Source organism: Rhyacophila brunnea, unplaced genomic scaffold, assembly GCF_057557595.1.
Source record: "Rhyacophila brunnea isolate RB1 unplaced genomic scaffold, BYU_Rbru_1.0 scaffold_17, whole genome shotgun sequence".
Classification (NCBI taxonomy): Eukaryota; Metazoa; Arthropoda; class Insecta; order Trichoptera; family Rhyacophilidae; genus Rhyacophila; species Rhyacophila brunnea.
In genome coordinates, this window is record NW_028232827.1 from 24,017,787 (window position 1) to 24,036,953 (window position 19,167).

Here is a 19,167-nt window from a genome sequence, read left to right on the forward strand (position 1 = left end):
CAATGCCCTTAAACCCAACAACAACAGTGAACGAATTATCAATATTCAACCCTCCGACGTTTGCAATATATACTGCCCTCAGTAACTCGCAAAATTTGTGAAATTGAGTTATGAATGCCATATGTTTTGTCCGAAATTTTGAAATGTATTCTTTTGTTAAGTATTTAAAGAGATTACTTTTGGGGAAAAGAGTTAAGTTCTTAGATACAAACCAATAAGTAAGCAACTACTGCCTTTTTACTAAAAACAGTTTAATTTATTATCAAACGGTTTCCAAGGAGAAGTCATTTATTGATTTTATAAATTTAATATGAAGAGATAGTGATTTATGTATTATTACTTTGTTTATATTTTAAGATCCTACAAATAAAAAATATCACCGTATTTTTTATTAATTAACAGTACTGAAATTTAAAAAAGAAACACATTGTGTCATTTATCTCGAAAATGTGTGAGAGTCAGTTACTGCCTTCTTCCTTAGAAAGGTAGTATACTTACCTACTTTTCTACACAATTTAATGCAATCACAGAAAACAAAACTACATAGCAATAGTTAGAATAGGTATATATGGCGTAGTTTAATTTATGAAGAGTAAACATGATCTAACTACCAATATAATAGAACGAAGTAAGTAGGTATATTATTATAAAGTCAGTAAGAAAAAATATGGCCTTCAAGTCTCGCCGTCGTTAATTATTACGCTCGGATTTTCCTCGGCTTTTCAAGATTCGCTGAATAAATTGCGAGCAACGCAACTTCTTAGAACGTTTCAATGGAAAAATTTATTGAATAAAGTACTAACCCGCAATAAGCTCTTTTTCAATTAATTATTAATACAATACCTAATTAATGCACATACAACGTGTTCCACACGAGTCAAGAAATTAACCAACAAAATTATTAATGTAAGATACGAAACACATGAAAATACTACATAATATTCGCCACCCAGATTACAAAAAAAGAATTAATAAAAGACTGTAAACTTAAAATCGTACAAGTCAAACACACATTCGTTAAACTTAACTTGTATGGCATATTTTACGTAGTGTAAACCCTCTCATGTTTTATAAAAGAAATACTTACTATAAAATATTTGACAAAATAATTTTGATAGTCTAATATCGGTCTTGTTGAAAATATTAAGGCAAAATAACATAATAGAAAAAAATAGTGGTGGTTTAAACTACGTGTCCCCTATTAATGTTTCAAGTTTTAATAAAAGAAGATTCACCTACACTTATTTTTTATATTAATGTGCATTAAGTCAGTTTTATTGCATATAATTAATTAATTAGCGCGAATTAACGTACGTACGTATAAGTATTTCGTAACCGGTTTGGAGGCCCCTTGTGAATTTTATCCAAGAGATAAGTAACCGCCAAACTCTAAAAATGCAGTAATAGAAATGTGCTATATGGATTATTTACAGTTTTGAATCTTTCTGGAGAAGCGAGCGCCTCCTGCGCTTCGAGGAAAAGCGGCAACGACTAATTGACTAAAACTTTATTATGTCATCAAATAATGATTAACACTACGCAGTTCATGTCGGTTGTCGTAGGTTATGGTTCACAATATAACTTTCACATAAAATCTGGCGGGAAGACATATTATTTAAATAATTATTACTTCCACTCCAAGGCCGACATTGGTCTCCACATAGTGGAAGTTTGTGCATCTTTTTACCAGGAATAGCCGTTAGCTGTTCGTTGAAAGTATAAAATTCATTCTCTGCATCCAAGCACAAATTATGAAGAAGAAAAAAACACTTTACTCAGAGATGGACATTCTGGTCACTATTCCACTGTGGGTGCTGCTCAAATTTAATGAAAACTTCTGTGTTCATTTCATAATCTCTAGGTGGGAGATGTTGACACGATTAATGCAATTCAGATATTATTCGACTACAATCTACGGAACTCAAAGTTCTCGTGACAGTTTAAAAAATCTCTCAATATCTCCATATCGAAAATATAGAGTTAAAAAGAATCTAAGCACTCGGTACATCTAATACGTAATATATCTATATTTGCGAAAGTAACAATTTTATTCTAAAAAAGTCACAATGCAATACACAATTTGTAAAAAAAAATAACAGTGAAGAGTCGAATTGACACTCCTAAATCAGTATTTTTTTTCGCAGAAACATACGATCTGATATTAAGTTGTGCTAAACTCAATCCTCTTGGCTTTACCTGAAAAGTAGTGATTTTAAACATCTCTCTTTTCATTTTACACACAGAATTATTTATAACAGAGTTATACTTTATTCACAAAGTTAAGACAGTACCGTAAACTATAATGCATTATTTGACAGATTTATTTTAATAATATGTCAAAGCTTGTAGGTACTTTTAAGTACATAATTGAAAATAAACAACATCGTATCCAATCCAATAAAAGCCTGGCTAGAACCTATATAATAAAATATATTTTCAAAATAAAATCATTATTATAACACTGTGTACTTAAAACTTATATGTTAAACAAAATTTTCTCGTTTTCGTGTGTGCTCAGTTATTTATTACATCAACGAAAATTTACTGAAATTCGTTAAAAGTTATACCAAATTAGGTATAGCCACAACATGATTATTACAATGATAAATACGATGAATAGATCTGGGTATCATTAGTATACATTGAACAATATACAAAAAAAAATTATATATCCTTTTTATGTACACACTTTTGACAAAACTAGAAAAATACTTTGTATGAATATATCAGTATACCTTATCAGTATTATGTCTTATTTCCTGAATAATATATGAAAATTTAAAATGTAATGGTGATCATACTCTGCTGTCTTATTTTTTAAATAGCCATAAACTATGTTAACATATTGTAAATATGGAAACAGTTTTACATCAAACGGGGATAGCTGACTTTATTTTCAAATTAAACAAAATTTTAGTGGACATCGGAGCAAATAATATTTGAAACAATACTTCAAGTAAAAACAGTAGATTCGTAAAAGGATTAGTTTAAATTGTTTTATTTTAGAAAGCAGCTATTTTTCTCTCCCTCTTTATTATGTATTGAATAGCATGTCCATACATAGAATTTATAATATATAAACAAATATACCTAATATAACTAACTAGGTACGACATATTATCTGCTTGCACTGTTATTTTATTTGTGTAATTAATTTAATTGTGTCAAATGAATATTTTTTGCACATTGTCTACGGTCCTCTAAAAAGTTCAGGTTGTTATTTGGACGCATGAGTGCAAACATTTACAACTGTTCGTAGTGACTCCTGAAAAAAAGTATATACTTATTATGAGTATTATGACTATTATTGTAAGTATTTAGTAATTTAGTTGGTAATTTACCTGCAGCTCTGACAATTTTCCTGGCTCCGTCGTCATCCAGGTGCAAAGGGGCATGGCGTCGTGCGACCGCTGGCCCTACAGCGCAAGCCAACCACATGACCACCAGCATACCACAACAGAAAGACCACCCCATCTTAACCATCGTCACTGAAAAACACCACTTGAACACACCACTGGTTACAAGTATAACCACGAATTCAAACTACACTGGTCCAATCTTTGAGTGGTTAGGGCAATCGCCCTTTTTAAATTTCGAAGTCCATACAAATCGTACGCACTTTTTGACGTCTCTGATTTTTGCCGCCAATTTATTGCCGCTCTTTTACGGTGATAATTTAAATTCAGAATTCTGGGGTTTTCCGAATGTTTCCGATTGTCGTCGGGTCGAAGCACTTTTATTCGAATGTTCGTTATGTTCATTCATAAAATTATTTTATTGTCGTAGAAATCAATCCTTTTTTTTTAAAGAATGAAATGTTCGATTAAATTTTTACTTCCATTTTTATGCAATGGCGTAAATATCTATTTCCTATGGCTAAAATTAATACATGAGAATTAATATTTTAAATAAATGGTAGTGGATGATTTACTATTACAATATATAAATTATTATAACCGAGAAAAATATTGTTATTAAATTAAGGAAATAACAATTTTCTATTTTTATACTCAAATAAAATACTGCGTAAAATCTAAAACAGTCTAATTTTTGTCCTTCGAAACAAATAAAATAAATATGAATTTTTTTAAAATTCCTTGAGTAATTAAAAAATGATTTTTTTCAATTTCTCTGTTTTCCAAATGTATACATTTATGATCTACTCCAATAAAAAAACGTCTTCTATAACCAACTATTATACCTATACTATTCTTGATGATATGAGCAATTAATTCTAGCTTTCTCTAATATCCCTGATAATTATTTAGCACAACTCTCTCAGCATTAATTATTTAACCATTTAATTTTCTATATACTTGAGTAGAAAATTAAAAAACCCTACACAAACTATTATAGATTTTAAAATTCGAACATCGAACCATAAATCACAAAAATGGTCCAAATCGGAATGGAACCGTTCAGCAAAGAGTTAGTTCAATAATATCAAAAACTTCGAATTCTAAATTCGAATATTGCCGCTTCACTAAATTTTATGCGCGCGGGGTTTAAATTATATTTTTTCAGGCAGGCCTTTAGAAACTTTTCCTCGAGGAAAACTCCCAATGCACGTCAGATCACGTCTGAAGTTGCGCGCACACTGATCTCCGATCTCCTGCCGCCCGCAGTCTCCGATAGCGCACACCGAGAGACGACACACGCACACTCGGACACTCGGACACCCCGCTTATAAACCAGTCGACACGCGATTTCGATTTGTTTACATGCCGTCGCCGAATTTTTATTTTTCCTTCCCACCTGAAAAAGCCGGTGACAATCCCTCGATCGAGAGATTAACTGGCCTTCGTCTATCAAACTAATCTATGTCTGTACCAATCCGCGGAGCTTTGAACCGAAATAGCTTATTATTTTTCTCTTCGAATATTTGCCGCGAGCTTTCGTTTCATTTTCAAAACTTTCAGTCTACTCTAAACTACAAGCCAAATAAAGATAAATAAGTAGTAGATACTTTTACTTTTTTCCATAAGAATTTGCTTTAAAAATATCTAAAAATATATTATAGTTAATAATAGTTCGATACATTTAAATGCACTTAATGCTTACTTATAAATGGGTATGTATATATACTGGTGCATTTGAAAACTGTGTACTTAACATAGTGCAATTATTATAATTTAAAGAAATTATATTTATATCCTTTTAACGAAACCCGTTTTCTTAAATCAAAACCCACGTCTACGTGTCAGTTTTTGTACAAACTTTCACTTCAGTCTCCCGATCCAATTTTAGACTTTTCTTAGATATTGATAAAAGAAAAAATCAGTTGGGCTTCTCATTGTAATGACAAAGTGGAGGTAGTTCGGAAGGTACTACAATCATCCATACTATAATCATCATTAACATATTATGTACACTCAACACAACATGTGCATTCGCGTTCTAATATCCAAATAACAGAACAGATTAAAGAAAAATAAATGTGAAAGCCTGAAATTAGTGATGTATGAAATTAGTCTCTTTTTCCCTACCCTTACTTGAAACCATGTGATGTCTGAGAGACAGACCTCGGGTTCCTGGCTAATTCTATTTTGGGTTGGGTCTTAGAAGTACGGTACCTAATGTCTATTCACTTTTCAAACAAGTCTTTCGAGGGAAAACAGTTTCTGTTTCTTCTTCCTAATTTCTTCCATATGGGAACAACAGATTAATTAATTAATTGGATTAATTTTATTATTTGATAACCCCATGATCACAAAGTGCGCAGACTTTTATCTAATATTGAATGCGCGTTTTCTTTACGTGACAAATTTTAATCACTTTAATGCATGTTATATTAATACATACCTACGTGAATATTGAAAATAACATATTTTTTAACACGTGAGTTTATCCTTTATTTCTCCACATTCGAAATTTGAAACGTGTTATACCAAAACCGAGACGGTAAGCCAGTTTTCGTTAATTTTATGTTCCTTGGTACAACTATATTAATAATTTATACGTGACTTAATTCACCATTAAAATAATTTTATTGGATGTCTGACTGATCAGTGATCACTAAACTAATGTGTATTTACTCAACTGTGTGTATAGCTTTTTAGCTTGTTAGTTAATTTTAATCCGTTGAAAGGGACGGTTATAATTTTTAGCTTCATCTTTCTAAGAATGAACATTTTTGTTAAATCAGATACGCGGTTGTGACGTGTTACAGAGAGTTCCTGCTAATTCTGAAAATAAAACAATATTATATCCACCTAATAAAATTTTTATTTTGCATGAACACTACTAACAATGCTGGCCAACCACGTACAAGATCAATGATAAACGTTGAGTCAGGCTTTAAATATTAGGAGTCCAGAAATCTGCGCCTTGAATACGAATCGATGGAGGAAATTTTGTTGAAAGAAATTAAAACATCATAATATAAAAACACCTATTATATTATTTTCATGATATGAATAAAAAAGTAACATACTTTGCTAAGTTAATTATGAGTTGCTAAAAAAGGTTTTAAATTAATATAAAAAAATCCTACTAAGTATATTTTTCTATCTGATCTTAATTTTATTATCGGTAAACATATTGTATTAAAAATGTGTTACTGAGTACAAAAATGAGTAAAATAAGATATAGTGACACCTCTTCATACATAACTTTAAACACGGCCTACATAAAGTGGTACCTTCCCACATAATCTTCTTGGTTTTGAAGTAACCAAATTCTTATACTAACTAAATTACATATTTATATTGTAGTATTAAGATATATACACATTATATAATATATAATTTATAATAAATATTCAATATATCATTAAATTCGTTCGTTTACTCGGAGTGGACGTATAAAAACTGGTATTAAAACAACCGATATAATTTCCTATGGAATCTAGAATTAAAATTATATTTAAGTTTTTTGTCCGTTACAAATAATATTATTTTGTAGATGTGGGATTAAGCTAACGTAATCTACCGTCCTCTTACAATATCTTTAGAGCTATTCTAACTAAATATTAAGGCTTAGATGATTTTTTTAAGCTTTTTAAATCTGGGGAATATTGAATAAAATGCGATTGGAAGGTTTTATTTACTGTTAAAAGTACTTATATCACAGCTTTTATTAGAACGATATATGAAGATATATGAATGTTGCTAATCAACAAAATAAACTTTCTTCGTATCCTACGATAATACGAGTATTCCCTATATTCACTTGCAAATATTTTCTAATATAACACTTAACTCCTAAGTTTAGTAAGAAATATAAAAAAATAACACTTTAACAGCGATTACACCGGGCGCGTTAATTAGATATTAACTCCTCGAACCATAGTTAATTTTATTGTGACGTCATCGATAGCACCTGCGCAAGCGCGACACGAAACGACCACACCCGAAGCATATACGAAAGTATACGAGCACCAACTCAAAGATCCGCCTTTTTAGACATTCGCACAAATAACCGTTTTACACACAGAATACATCCGAAACACATTGGGGTTATCTCCGTAATATAACGTCGTAACAGTAGTATTGGGTGTTATAGAGTTATGTTGTTGGAATAGATAATCAGTTATTATAAAGAGAACATAATATTAATCGATTAATGTAATACAATGAACGTTAACTAATATGTATTTTTACGTAGAAAAGACAATCATCGATTCTGAGGATCGAGACAAGCACATCATTAATCCCCTGATAGATATATATAGGTAATTAATATTAAAACTTTTAAACATAACCTTGTTAACAGATGTTAATATTTCCTCCTAAAATTCTGACAACATCATCAATAAATTATTTGAATTAGTTTTTTACGAAAATTTATGACCATTTTAAATCAATGTCGGGCTTTATTAGATTCCTTTAAGATGACGTTAAAATTCACATTTCTACAACAATTATTTTTGTGTCTGCAATTAATACTAAAACTATATACCTACACGGAAATCAATGCCTATTTTTAAACAGAATTTTGGCTATGTGTAGTTAATAGATTTATCGCTCATAATATGCAAGAGAGGAATATTTTCCGACCATGTCCGATCCTGATAGGATCATATGGGCCTCCACAGAGTGGAGGTTTGTATTGACAGATTTTGTTTTTTTTTTACGAGAAATGGATGTCAGCCACTTGCTCAACCTATTAGGTCCATACCCTGACACACACAAATTGAAAAACAATTTTTGTACTTGCCAGACCCAGGATTCGAACCTGGGACCCACGGCTTTGTAGTCCAACGCTTATGCCGCGCGGCCACCGTGGGCGTCAGATATAGATATAGATTATACATATTACACGGTATATTATTAAATCAGGGTTTGAGAAATAAACTGAGCTCGCAGCCTTAGGCGGTAGCTCATACTATTACCAGTAGCTGCAGATTAAATAAAGTAAAACCGACTCCAGTAGTTTTAATTGGAATACAATTTTATTGGTCTATCTAGCAATACCAAAGTTTGACTATGTCAAAGCTCTCGAAGAGAACCTTCGTCTATAGCAGGGTTAGCGAACCTTTTTACGCACGCGTGCCAATTTTCCAAATATTATTTTTGACTGTCTGACGTGCCGAGCAGTTTTTCATAGGGAAAAAATAGTTATTAGAGAATTCTATTAAAAAAGTTCAAAAATATATAATTGAGTTGTTGAGTGTTATATAATAATAATCAGCTAATAATAATACATTTCTGCATTATTATCCTGTAAAATTTGTGTACATCCGTTTTTAACTCCAGTCGAGTAAGTAATCGCAGTGGACATAAAAAAAATTGCACCCATTGCGTGTGTCTGAATATCGGAATACCAACTAAACGATATTAATATTTGTGGTTTACAAACTTAACCGCGTTTCATGCGGCTACCAAATAATACGTCGAAAACAAAAATAATCTAAAAGGCTCCGTTTATTTAGAGTTCAACTTGTTTGGATTATGTACTTGACGTAGTGGTGATGTTTGTCTCTTGGAAATAAAAAAAGTTACTATATAATATATAGGTAGTCGCCGAGTATTACTTGGGGGTAACTAATAAAAAAATGTAAATTAACACTACTCTGATAATTACATTAATCGTTTCAAGTAAGAGATATTCTTATTGCAACATGACACGGAAAGATGCATGCTAAGCATAACGCGGAAAGACAACAAAAAAGACCAATCCTTAAGGAGGCATACATGAGTACGCGATGTGATAGTGGTCACCAGGCTGGTGAAATTGCAATGGACCGAAATTGTCGCTCGGCAAGTGGTTAACCGCTGGACACAGAGCTGCTCATCCACTGGATCGACGCACTCACCAAGTTCTGTGGATGTGCGTGGTAAAATAAAACTAGTTAGGTACCAAGAAGAGTGGATCGAATCAATAGTGTAGTACAAAGGAAAATATCATATGTACGAGTTTGAACTGTGTATTCTCGTATTAACAACGGAGCGAGACCGTGTCCAGATATACGGAGATACCAAGATCCAGATTTTGTATAAGCCCTAGAGAAAATTATATAATACATAGTATTACTTTTTTATTCGTGTATGTGTATAAGATAATAAAATGTGCAATGGGGATTCCCATAGTACCTGCACACTGTGTATACTATGATTTTAAGACAAAATGATTATTAGATTATACCGAAAAATACAGGTAAAAACTATAGAAGATAAAAACTAGAAAAAAATAACAGGTAGCATTGCCACCTGTAAACATTGTTGTATGTGTCTTAGTTCTGCAATATATACATAATATAATATACCTATATATATATATATTTTAATCATAAACTTACATTTTAAAAGATATATTATTTTCAAAATTGTGTCTCCTCTCCGATACCACACTCCTTTGCTTATTATATCTTTCTGTCAATCTGTCAGAAATTAATTATAATGTCGTTTATTACTCGATATTATATCATTACAGCATTATAATCATCTGTCAAGCTATTATGAGAGAATCCTTTCATTTTTTTTTTTCATTTTTTTTCCAATGTTTTTTCTCATATTACCCCTTTTAATACGTCTGCTCTCTCCTACGCATTTACAGATAGATAAACCAAGTCAAATATATATTGTAATGTTAAGCTCAATACATCATCATTATTAAAGCTAAAGTGTTAGCAGTCACACAGTCAGAACATGTAGCATTATTTTCAATCATTGAATCAAATAATATAATATTCAGATTTTGTCATTATCATCAATATGCATAGCATAGTCTTCTTGTATTCTCTAATCGCATGACAACGTATGAATTTTAAATTTAAAGTGACGATATCTATTATTATTATTTCTCTAGCAATAAGACATCATCTAATGCCTAATGCCTAACTTAACTCATTCTCAGAAAGGCAAATTATTGTTATTTAACACTTTCTCGTCTATACTACTCATTTTTATTTCATACATTATTGTCTGTGGGATTTCGTGTTATTAATATTCCAAATTTAAAATAAGGGAAGTGAGTTACCTTCCGGCTATAGAGGGTATAATTCTCGAGTGTGGATAAATATGGGATAAGCTTGTGTTAAAGAATTTGTTATTTTCAATATTATCTAAATTAAAGTTTGTAACGTAAATGAAACACACGTTCAATATTGGCAATTTTTGAAAACATTCCAGAAGCATTTTATGACCTGACCACCATTAAGTCATAAACTGCATTCGAAGTATTGGTCTTCAGTGACTGGCATTCGCATTTCTAACATACCAATCTGTTCTGTGATTCCAAGTCATGCCTACTATGTCGCTGGACCAAAAGTACGCTTAACGCAAATCTTCTAAGGCGTGCACTCATGGATGTTTCAGAAACCTGGACGTTAACGCTACACACATACTAATGTGAGTAGTAATATGAGATAGTGCTATTCAACCAGTGTTGCCAACCGTACTATAATTATAGTATTTGAACTATAATTTTGGTCCGCGTACTATGTACGATATAAAATAGGTATAGTACGCCCAAAATACTATAATTTTGAAAATCGTACTATAATTTTATATAAAAGTACTATAATTCTGCATTTGCCATTTCGCAATCGAGTGGTCTTCGAAAATTTGGAAATCTGCGGCCCGCGGCGAAATATTTTTCCCCAAGCCGACCACGAAAAATCGGGAACCTGCGGCCCGCGACGAAATATTTTTCCTAAAAAAAACAAGCCGACCGTGAAAATTTGGGAACCTGCGGCCCGCGGCGAAATATTTTTCCTAATAAAAACGAGCTGACTATGAAAAATTGGGAAAATTTTCATTTTCAACAGATGACAACGCGTACTATATTTTATCTCCAAATACTATAATTTTGGAGGCTCTGTACTATAATTCCACTTTTAAAATATGGCAACACTGTATTCAACGCGCACTTGAAACACAGATGGCCGCAACTTTCAAGGATACCGGTCGTGGTAATGGCCGAGAGTAGATACCACTTGTTGTTGAGTTTGCCTGTCAGTGGGTGCCACATGCTACAGCTGCAGTTCATGTATTCACCTCTAGCATAACAGCGACGGGTGCTTGGGCGCAGTCAATATAATATGCCTTGAGTGAGCGATTTTGCTGAACGCCGTAGCGAGTCGCGCGTGATCGACGTAGCAACGCAGCGTGTATGAACATATTATCATACAAATAGGAACAACGTGTAGATTCGCTAGGACTAACTTACTGTTAAAGTAAAATCTTCCAAACTGAGTAGAATTATACTTACTTACATTACAGTTAATATTCGAAATTGAGTAGGTCAAAAGCAAAACGGTTTCTCTACAAATTGAGATATACACAATAAATGGATTATCAGTTTAATTTTATTATAATAATATCATTATAGTGTATTAAGCTATTTTAACCATTGCTTAAAATTTAAATAAAAATAATATTTGATATAATTTAAATATTTCAATGTGTAAAACTGTTGTGCATTTCAAAAATGGAGAAAATTGCTTTTGCTTTTTGCCTACTCAATAATTGATAAAATAAACAATGGATAAAAACTTATGTTTTCAGAAAACTGTCAATAAAAAATAGTTATCACTCTCTATTACTTAATATGTAAATTGTTAAGATAACTTCGTGAAAAAGTTTTGCATTTTTTTTGTATGTATTAATAGAAGTGACATTCAGTAATAGAGTATCATTCAAGAATTTCTATTCGATAATACCAACTTGATATCAATATTTGAGTGCTGAGAAGATCGCGGATTCAAATGCCATAAATTAATTGTATTTAAATTTCTATTAATCCTTAAATTTAATGTACATTTTACAGTTGTTTTATGAATTTTACAGACTTAAAAAAAAACTTTTCTTCTGATGACATTTTATAGGCGACAAGGGATATACGACAATGTAATTTAATAACGTTGTGTATTCTAAAGAACTAAAACGGTGGTCGGGGCATAGATATGTACGTGATAATTGCCGACAATAAGATGTACGAAGAACGTAGAAAATGTAGACGTCTTTCTATTTTTCATCAATAAAAATATGTTGATAAAAGTGTTTGTGCGCCACATTTTAGTAGTTAGTAGAGCGACAGTCTCTTAAGCCGTGGCTGCGAGATCGAATCCCGCAAATAGGAAAAAATATGTGTTTTTTTCTATATTCTTCAACTTATCTGGTTGGTTAAATGCCTAACAACGATTCCCGTCAAAATTTTGCTGATAAAACCTTAATTGTATTAGTTTATCGTATGGTAATTTACTATTTGTATGCATAAATATTCATAACTTTACCTACAAAGCAGTTTTACGCATGTGAATGTTTTAAGAGCATACTTCAGTAAAACTTCAAATAATTTTCAACTATAGGTGCGACGAAATTTCGGACTAGCTGCCAATATCGGAGAGCGAAAGTCGACTGTGAATACGTCAATTTACTTTGTGATGGCGTCGGGGCAATTAATTCTTAAATCGTGTAAAGATGACTAAAAAACGTTACCCATTTACTTGAAAAAGAAAACATGTTAATGAATATATTTTTATTAATAATAATATAACAATAAACATAACATTAAATAGACGCATGTTGAATTTTTTTGACAAATTATGTTTTGTTCTGCACGCATCGTTTGCACAATCTTCGCAAATATATTATGACGTTCCAAACGGCAACAGAAATTGAATATAATATGTAGTAGCTAATCGAGGATATTGACTCAAAACCAAAATGCTGACAAGTCTCGCTCAAAAATGAGGTTTTGTGGACAAGTATATTAAATTTTCTTCCACCGTTAAGGCTATACCTCAATTGAGGCATGGTCTAAAAAGATCGTGGCTAGGCGATGCAAGGATTGTGCAAATGACGCGTGCCGAACGAAATATAATTTGTCATATAAATCCAACATGCGTCCATTTAATGTTATGTTTATTGTTCTATTAGTAATAATAATAATATATTCATTGACATGTTTTCTTTTTCAAGTAAATGGGTAACGTTTTTTAGTCATCTTTATACGATTTAAGAATTAATACACCCGTCGCCATCACGAAACAAATTGACCTGTTCACAGCTCGACGTTCGATCCCCGATTGCCAGCGAGTACAAAATTTCGTCGCACCTATGGTTGAAAATTATTTACCGTTTCACTGAAGTACCGTCTTAATGAAAGGATTGAAAATGATCCGGAGATTCACAGATTTTACTTTAGCGGCACATCTGGAACCTCTCGCGGTATACAGTTTGGCAGATACTATTTTAAAGCGACGATTTGTAGTTAATGTGATATGTGAAAAATATTTTATCTAGTATCCGTTGAGTTCTCAGCACCTCGATTGATTTCGCTCATCTAAAATCCAAGGCTTATTACCACCCACATGTCTGTTTCTGGGGTCAAAGTTGCCAGTTTGACAATGAAAATATCTTGTTGATTAACCGTCACAACAATGGAAAAAAAACAATACATTCAAATCAACTGCATTATCGCGACAAAATGTAAAAAAAATCATAAACATGATACCTGTCAGATAATTTACTATTTTACAAATATTGTCCATTAACGAATCATTGGCCACATCAATTGAATCATTATTTCCATGCCAAATACCAAAAACGGCTGATTTGCGAGAAATTTAATATTGATTATTCATTGCACCTATCAAACTACATGCTCATCGGGTAATTGTGATGTACCGAGCCACCCATAGGTAATTTTTTTGTGATTTAAAAAAGTAAAAACTCGATATCACAGTCTTTTTTATTTAATTCTAAAAAAAGATGTGACGTTTGTTTTAAAAAAAAATACATTGGTAATTAATTATCTGCATCAAAATATTGTTTGACATAATCTTTATGCTGTTTTTTTTATATGCTTGAGCAAATATGCGCAAACGATATTATAAAATACTTTTTAAGAAAATTTGACAGGTGGCAAAAGAATAAATAATAACACACACTATGCGACAAATTTAGTGTAAGGAACACCTTTTTTAATTCTATAAAACATGTTATTTACAATAATTTAAATGTATATAGGTACTTATATATTATTATATTTTAGGTTGTGGTAGGAAACTGGAAAAAACAGTCCTAGAACAGCCATATTTACAGGACATGAATTTAAATATTGTCTTTGAACAAAAAATATTATATTTTACCTTTTTATAATATATATTATACCGCGTTCAAACTCGGGCTAGAAAATTATATGTATGTGTTGTATGCGTGCCATACCTGGTTAGGTATTAGAGACATGTACGTGCCGGTCTGGTTCGGCAAGCAGACAATAAATTACCTACCGATAGATGTCGTTGGAAAATTATATTATTTTTACTAAGATAGACTAATAGCCTAGTATGGAGTGTTCGACACTAATTACTATATAAATAATAATAAAGTTGTTTTATATGATATACGATTTCGAAATATTTGTCTTTTGATCAGCGTTTTTTATATACCTAACTGCATTATATAGGTATTTTTTTATCATTTTCGTCTGTTTGTACCTACTATAAACTATCCGACGAATATTGATGAAACTTCTGCAGCAAATAAGTTGTTGCAAATATGTTGGTACAAAATTAGTACAATTTTATTTATCAAAAAGTTCTGAAGCTATGAGATAAAGCTTCTCAAAAATAACATATTGGTACCAATTTGGGAGAATTCATTTCTTTAAAGATTCTGAAATAACGAGTGGGTAGATTGATGAGTTACCAGTATTTGAGTGATCAGGTGGGTATCTCACTGATTTGAAAGAAAAAATATGAAATAATTTTATTTCTTATAGTACATAATATGTAAAATAAATTTACACTTTATTTCCGTATGTCACTCGGATAAAATGACAAGTTATCGAAAGTTTTTATTCGTTTTCGCTTTCTTCGAAATATTAATTATTTTATATTTCCATATTATTTTTCAGCTGTGCATTACTAATTATTGGTGGTGAGCTTAATAATGCTCCTATATCTGAAGCTTGTCGTGTATCATTGATCCATAAGCTGAGCCTAAGTAGCTAACAAGGATTCCACGTAAACTTTTAATAAACAATCTCCATCCTAAAAGGCCCATGTTGTGGTTCAGAGCGAAAATGGTAAATGAACTTTATTATAAACAGCCGAGGTCGATCCAATATTGAATAATTAAGGTCTCCCCTAGCTCTTACCACACCTCTCGCAGATAACGAATACATTATAGATATATAATATATATATTTGATATATAATATATATGATTTACAACAAGTTATTCGTATCCGCTGATAAACGGCAGTCATCAGTATCACCGAATTTTGAGTTTCTCTCCTTCTCCTGTTCCTCGGCAAAACTCTATTTGATGATTCATTGTTGTTCATACTGAACACTCTATATTAAATGAAATTTTTGCTTAATATGATCTATATACCATTATCTCTTCCTCTAATAATTGTAGCCTTCCCTATTATGGATGTTGTTTCAAAAATATGTATGGTTTATACAGTGCAGTAAGGTTAAGTCCAGGTTTTTAAGGCATATATATGTCAACACAGTTTTATATTTTACTTATATACCAAAATATATCATACGAAAATGTATGAGTGAGGTTTAAATTGTTGTTGATTTATAATAAGATAATTTTTATCACGACGCGACAGTTTTCTATGTAAATATTGTTTTGTAATTAAATAGATAATTAATAAATACCTACTTACCGGTATAATTTCAGTATATTATGATTAAATATTATTATCACTAACGGCCATGTGATACTTTTATTTATACTCTAAGTACTTATATGAAAAATAATCATATTTATATACATATATTATATACATTGGTGTGAAATATTTTAAATATATAAATATCAGAATAAAATACAATTATTATATCTTCCAAAGTATCTTATTTATGTCCCATTAAGTACATATGAAAATAAAATATGATATATTATATTTCAAACGAATATCTAATACATCGATCTCCAATTCGTTAGTCAGACAACTACAAAAACACGAAATTGAAGTTATTGATAGATATATCATAATATGAAGGAAGGAAGATATTGTAGTCGACTTTTAATTATTCCTTTTTAAATTTCTTATATTATAAAGTACCAAAAAAGCCTTATTATTTCTAAATAAAATTCATTTAAACCATAAAAACGTATGGTTCATTATTAGTACAAATCAAAATCATTGAAATAAGTCAGTGTTGTTTCCAATCTATGGCTGATTTAATAGTCAGACAGCTCATAAAATAACCCATTACTTCACTATATTCCAAAATTTCAATATTTTTAATAAGTACTTAATCTTAAAGTACCTGTTGATAAAATAAATAAAACTCGGGCACAAATCAATAATATTTGATTTATGGCGACCATTAGAATATTGCTTTTGTCATTATCTCAAAACAAGTTATTTGGAGTTGTCTGACTAATGAACTGGATGATCGGCGATAGAGTGGCTCTCGTGGTTCAGTGCATAAGGCGTTAGCATTTCATCCGGGAGCTCCGGGTTCGACCCGGTGAGTTCACAATATATTTATTTGATTTTTCTCAAAGCCTGGGTGTTTGTGAATGTTTCACTTCTGTTGCTAAATACTCTACTATCATCGGACCTCATGGCCTATTGTAGTGTTATAATGTTATAAAGAATATATAGATACAATGCATGCGTCAAAGTAAATTTATTGAGATTTAATTGATAAACATAATATACGAAAATGCATAAGTAGTATTAATGAAGTTCTGTTTAATTGTTATCTTAGATGAAAATTGTATAACTACTATGGACGTTCCAATCTATACACATTGGACTATTATATTTGTCTTCTTCGTGATATGTGTCCTTCAACTCATAGTAAACTCTACTACAATACAAATCGTTTTTTACCTATTACCTTATCAATGGATTGTTTTTTAACGTTGCGTTAAACCCATGCTAAATAATCAGTAATCACACTGTATTGGACCTCTCTTTTACCAAGGATCCATGTTTCGTATGCATATTATGTGATTACAAGAATTACAATCTGATAGAATATATTATACTTAACGTTTAAATTCAGTTTTGGAAATTACATTCCACGCGTAGAATTTTTTCGAAAGGTAAACTTTATGGAAGTACTTCGTAACGTAACGCATGTGACTGAGAAGAATGTTATCAGCTTATAGAGCTTTTCATCCAGTAGTGGATTGATACAAGCTGATTATTATATTATTCTGTTTTAGTCAAAAATGTAAGGGATTTGCGTACCATCTACATCTTCCGGAATCGATTCCGGTGTTTTTACAATACATATAAGTGATTTTCCCATTGCCTGTGTGTTTCTGTGATTTTTTCACTGCTATTATTGAACGTCGTGGCCTATTGTAGTCTTAAAAATAAGAAAGTATATAATATATTAAAAATACAATATAATATATTATATTATATGACTGTGATAATGAATGATAAGTTATTTACTGTAATTCGTTGCATATAGGAGATAATGCACATGCTATTTTTTTTAGATGCATTGACGTTAGTGTTGGGCACACTAATCTAAAAATAATACTTTGCTAATAAGAGACTTTTGCCTCATTCATTATACAAACGCATCACTCAATTGAATACACGTATGCAAGGTGAGACGAACATTATTCACCTAGCGCTGTTATGTGACAGTCGTACCACCATTATTATGAACAAAAGGTTCTTATCATACCAGTTATCACCGTATCAATTATACACAATCACTCCGATAACACCACAACTTACGATGCAAGACGATAATATTTCGAGTTATAGACAGACACCACGCGCTGTTATATGCAATATATTCAGCTGAAGGAATTATCCCGAGTTTTCTCATAAGATCGCGCGCCGCTTCTAGACTCGTTTCGGATTTTCCCGACAGGTAGCGTTAGTTCATTACCGTACCTCGCGACAGGCCGATTGCCACTGGCTGTAGCGAGTTTTAGCGATCTGTTTCGCCCGCAGCGCCGATCGCGGACGATTCCACAAGCGACACTTTTCAACTTCGCTATTTTCGGAAAAATAATATATGTGAATATTTCTAATATATGTTATATCATTTAATAAAGTAGCAATTATTTTTAAATCAACAAAACATAAAAAATATATGAATATATATAAGGAAAATTCCATAAAGAATTTCCTTATGCTACAATTTCTCACCATAGTTGATTTATTCATATTCAGATATTATGAAGTTTTATTTTCATATAAATTACATATAGTTGCAATAAGGTAAACTCTGAATCTCTTAGAAATACTATAGTATAAAAATGTAAATATATACATATAACAGAAAAGATTTTTCAAATTTTTACTATATTTCGTTTATAATAGTCCTTTTGGTTTTGTCATATTCATATATGTAAACAAATATAATAAATTAGGTGGCAACTAATAAATTACATGTAATACATATAAATTATGCAGATGCTAATTAATTAAATAAAAATATTATGTATAAGTAGTAGTAATAGTAATTATATAATAAGATAATATTATTATATGGGATTCTGAAATTTTTTACTTTCGCCAATGATTCTTGCTCGATTTACTGTATTTATATTATATAGGTACTATGTATACCATAATTAAATGAAATCTATTAATGTCATTTACAGGTGGTAAATAGCTAATCGAAGGTGTTGACATTTTTATAATTTAATAAGTAGGTATTTTTTATCAATTTAATTATATTATAAGTATATACATCATGGCCCCCACATCCTGAAGCGGGCCCCAGGCTAGAATCTTTGGCGGGCCCCCTACCTATCGCTAAGGATAACGTGT

General features: G+C 31.3%; 1 protein-coding gene across 4 annotated transcripts in view; it reads right to left on the reverse strand.

The window, feature by feature from the left end:
• The window catches only part of sog (chordin short gastrulation), a 325,330-nt gene extending 307,025 nt beyond the window's left edge, over nucleotides 1-18,305 (reverse strand). Inside the window, exons 1-2 of one of the 4 annotated variants that reach the window (XM_085944183.1) lie at nucleotides 18,121-18,305; nucleotides 3,342-3,876 (exon numbers count right to left, since the gene is read on the reverse strand). In XM_085944183.1, the coding sequence (XP_085800309.1) occupies nucleotides 3,342-3,483 (142 nt within the window). In that variant the 5' untranslated portion in view covers nucleotides 3,484-3,876; nucleotides 18,121-18,305. Of the gene's footprint in view, nucleotides 1-3,341; nucleotides 3,877-4,379; nucleotides 4,600-18,067 lie in introns of those variants that run through there. The other 3 variants (XM_085944185.1, XM_085944186.1, XM_085944184.1) reach the window with 3 other exon arrangements.
• Nucleotides 18,306-19,167: the final 862 nt, after the last annotated feature.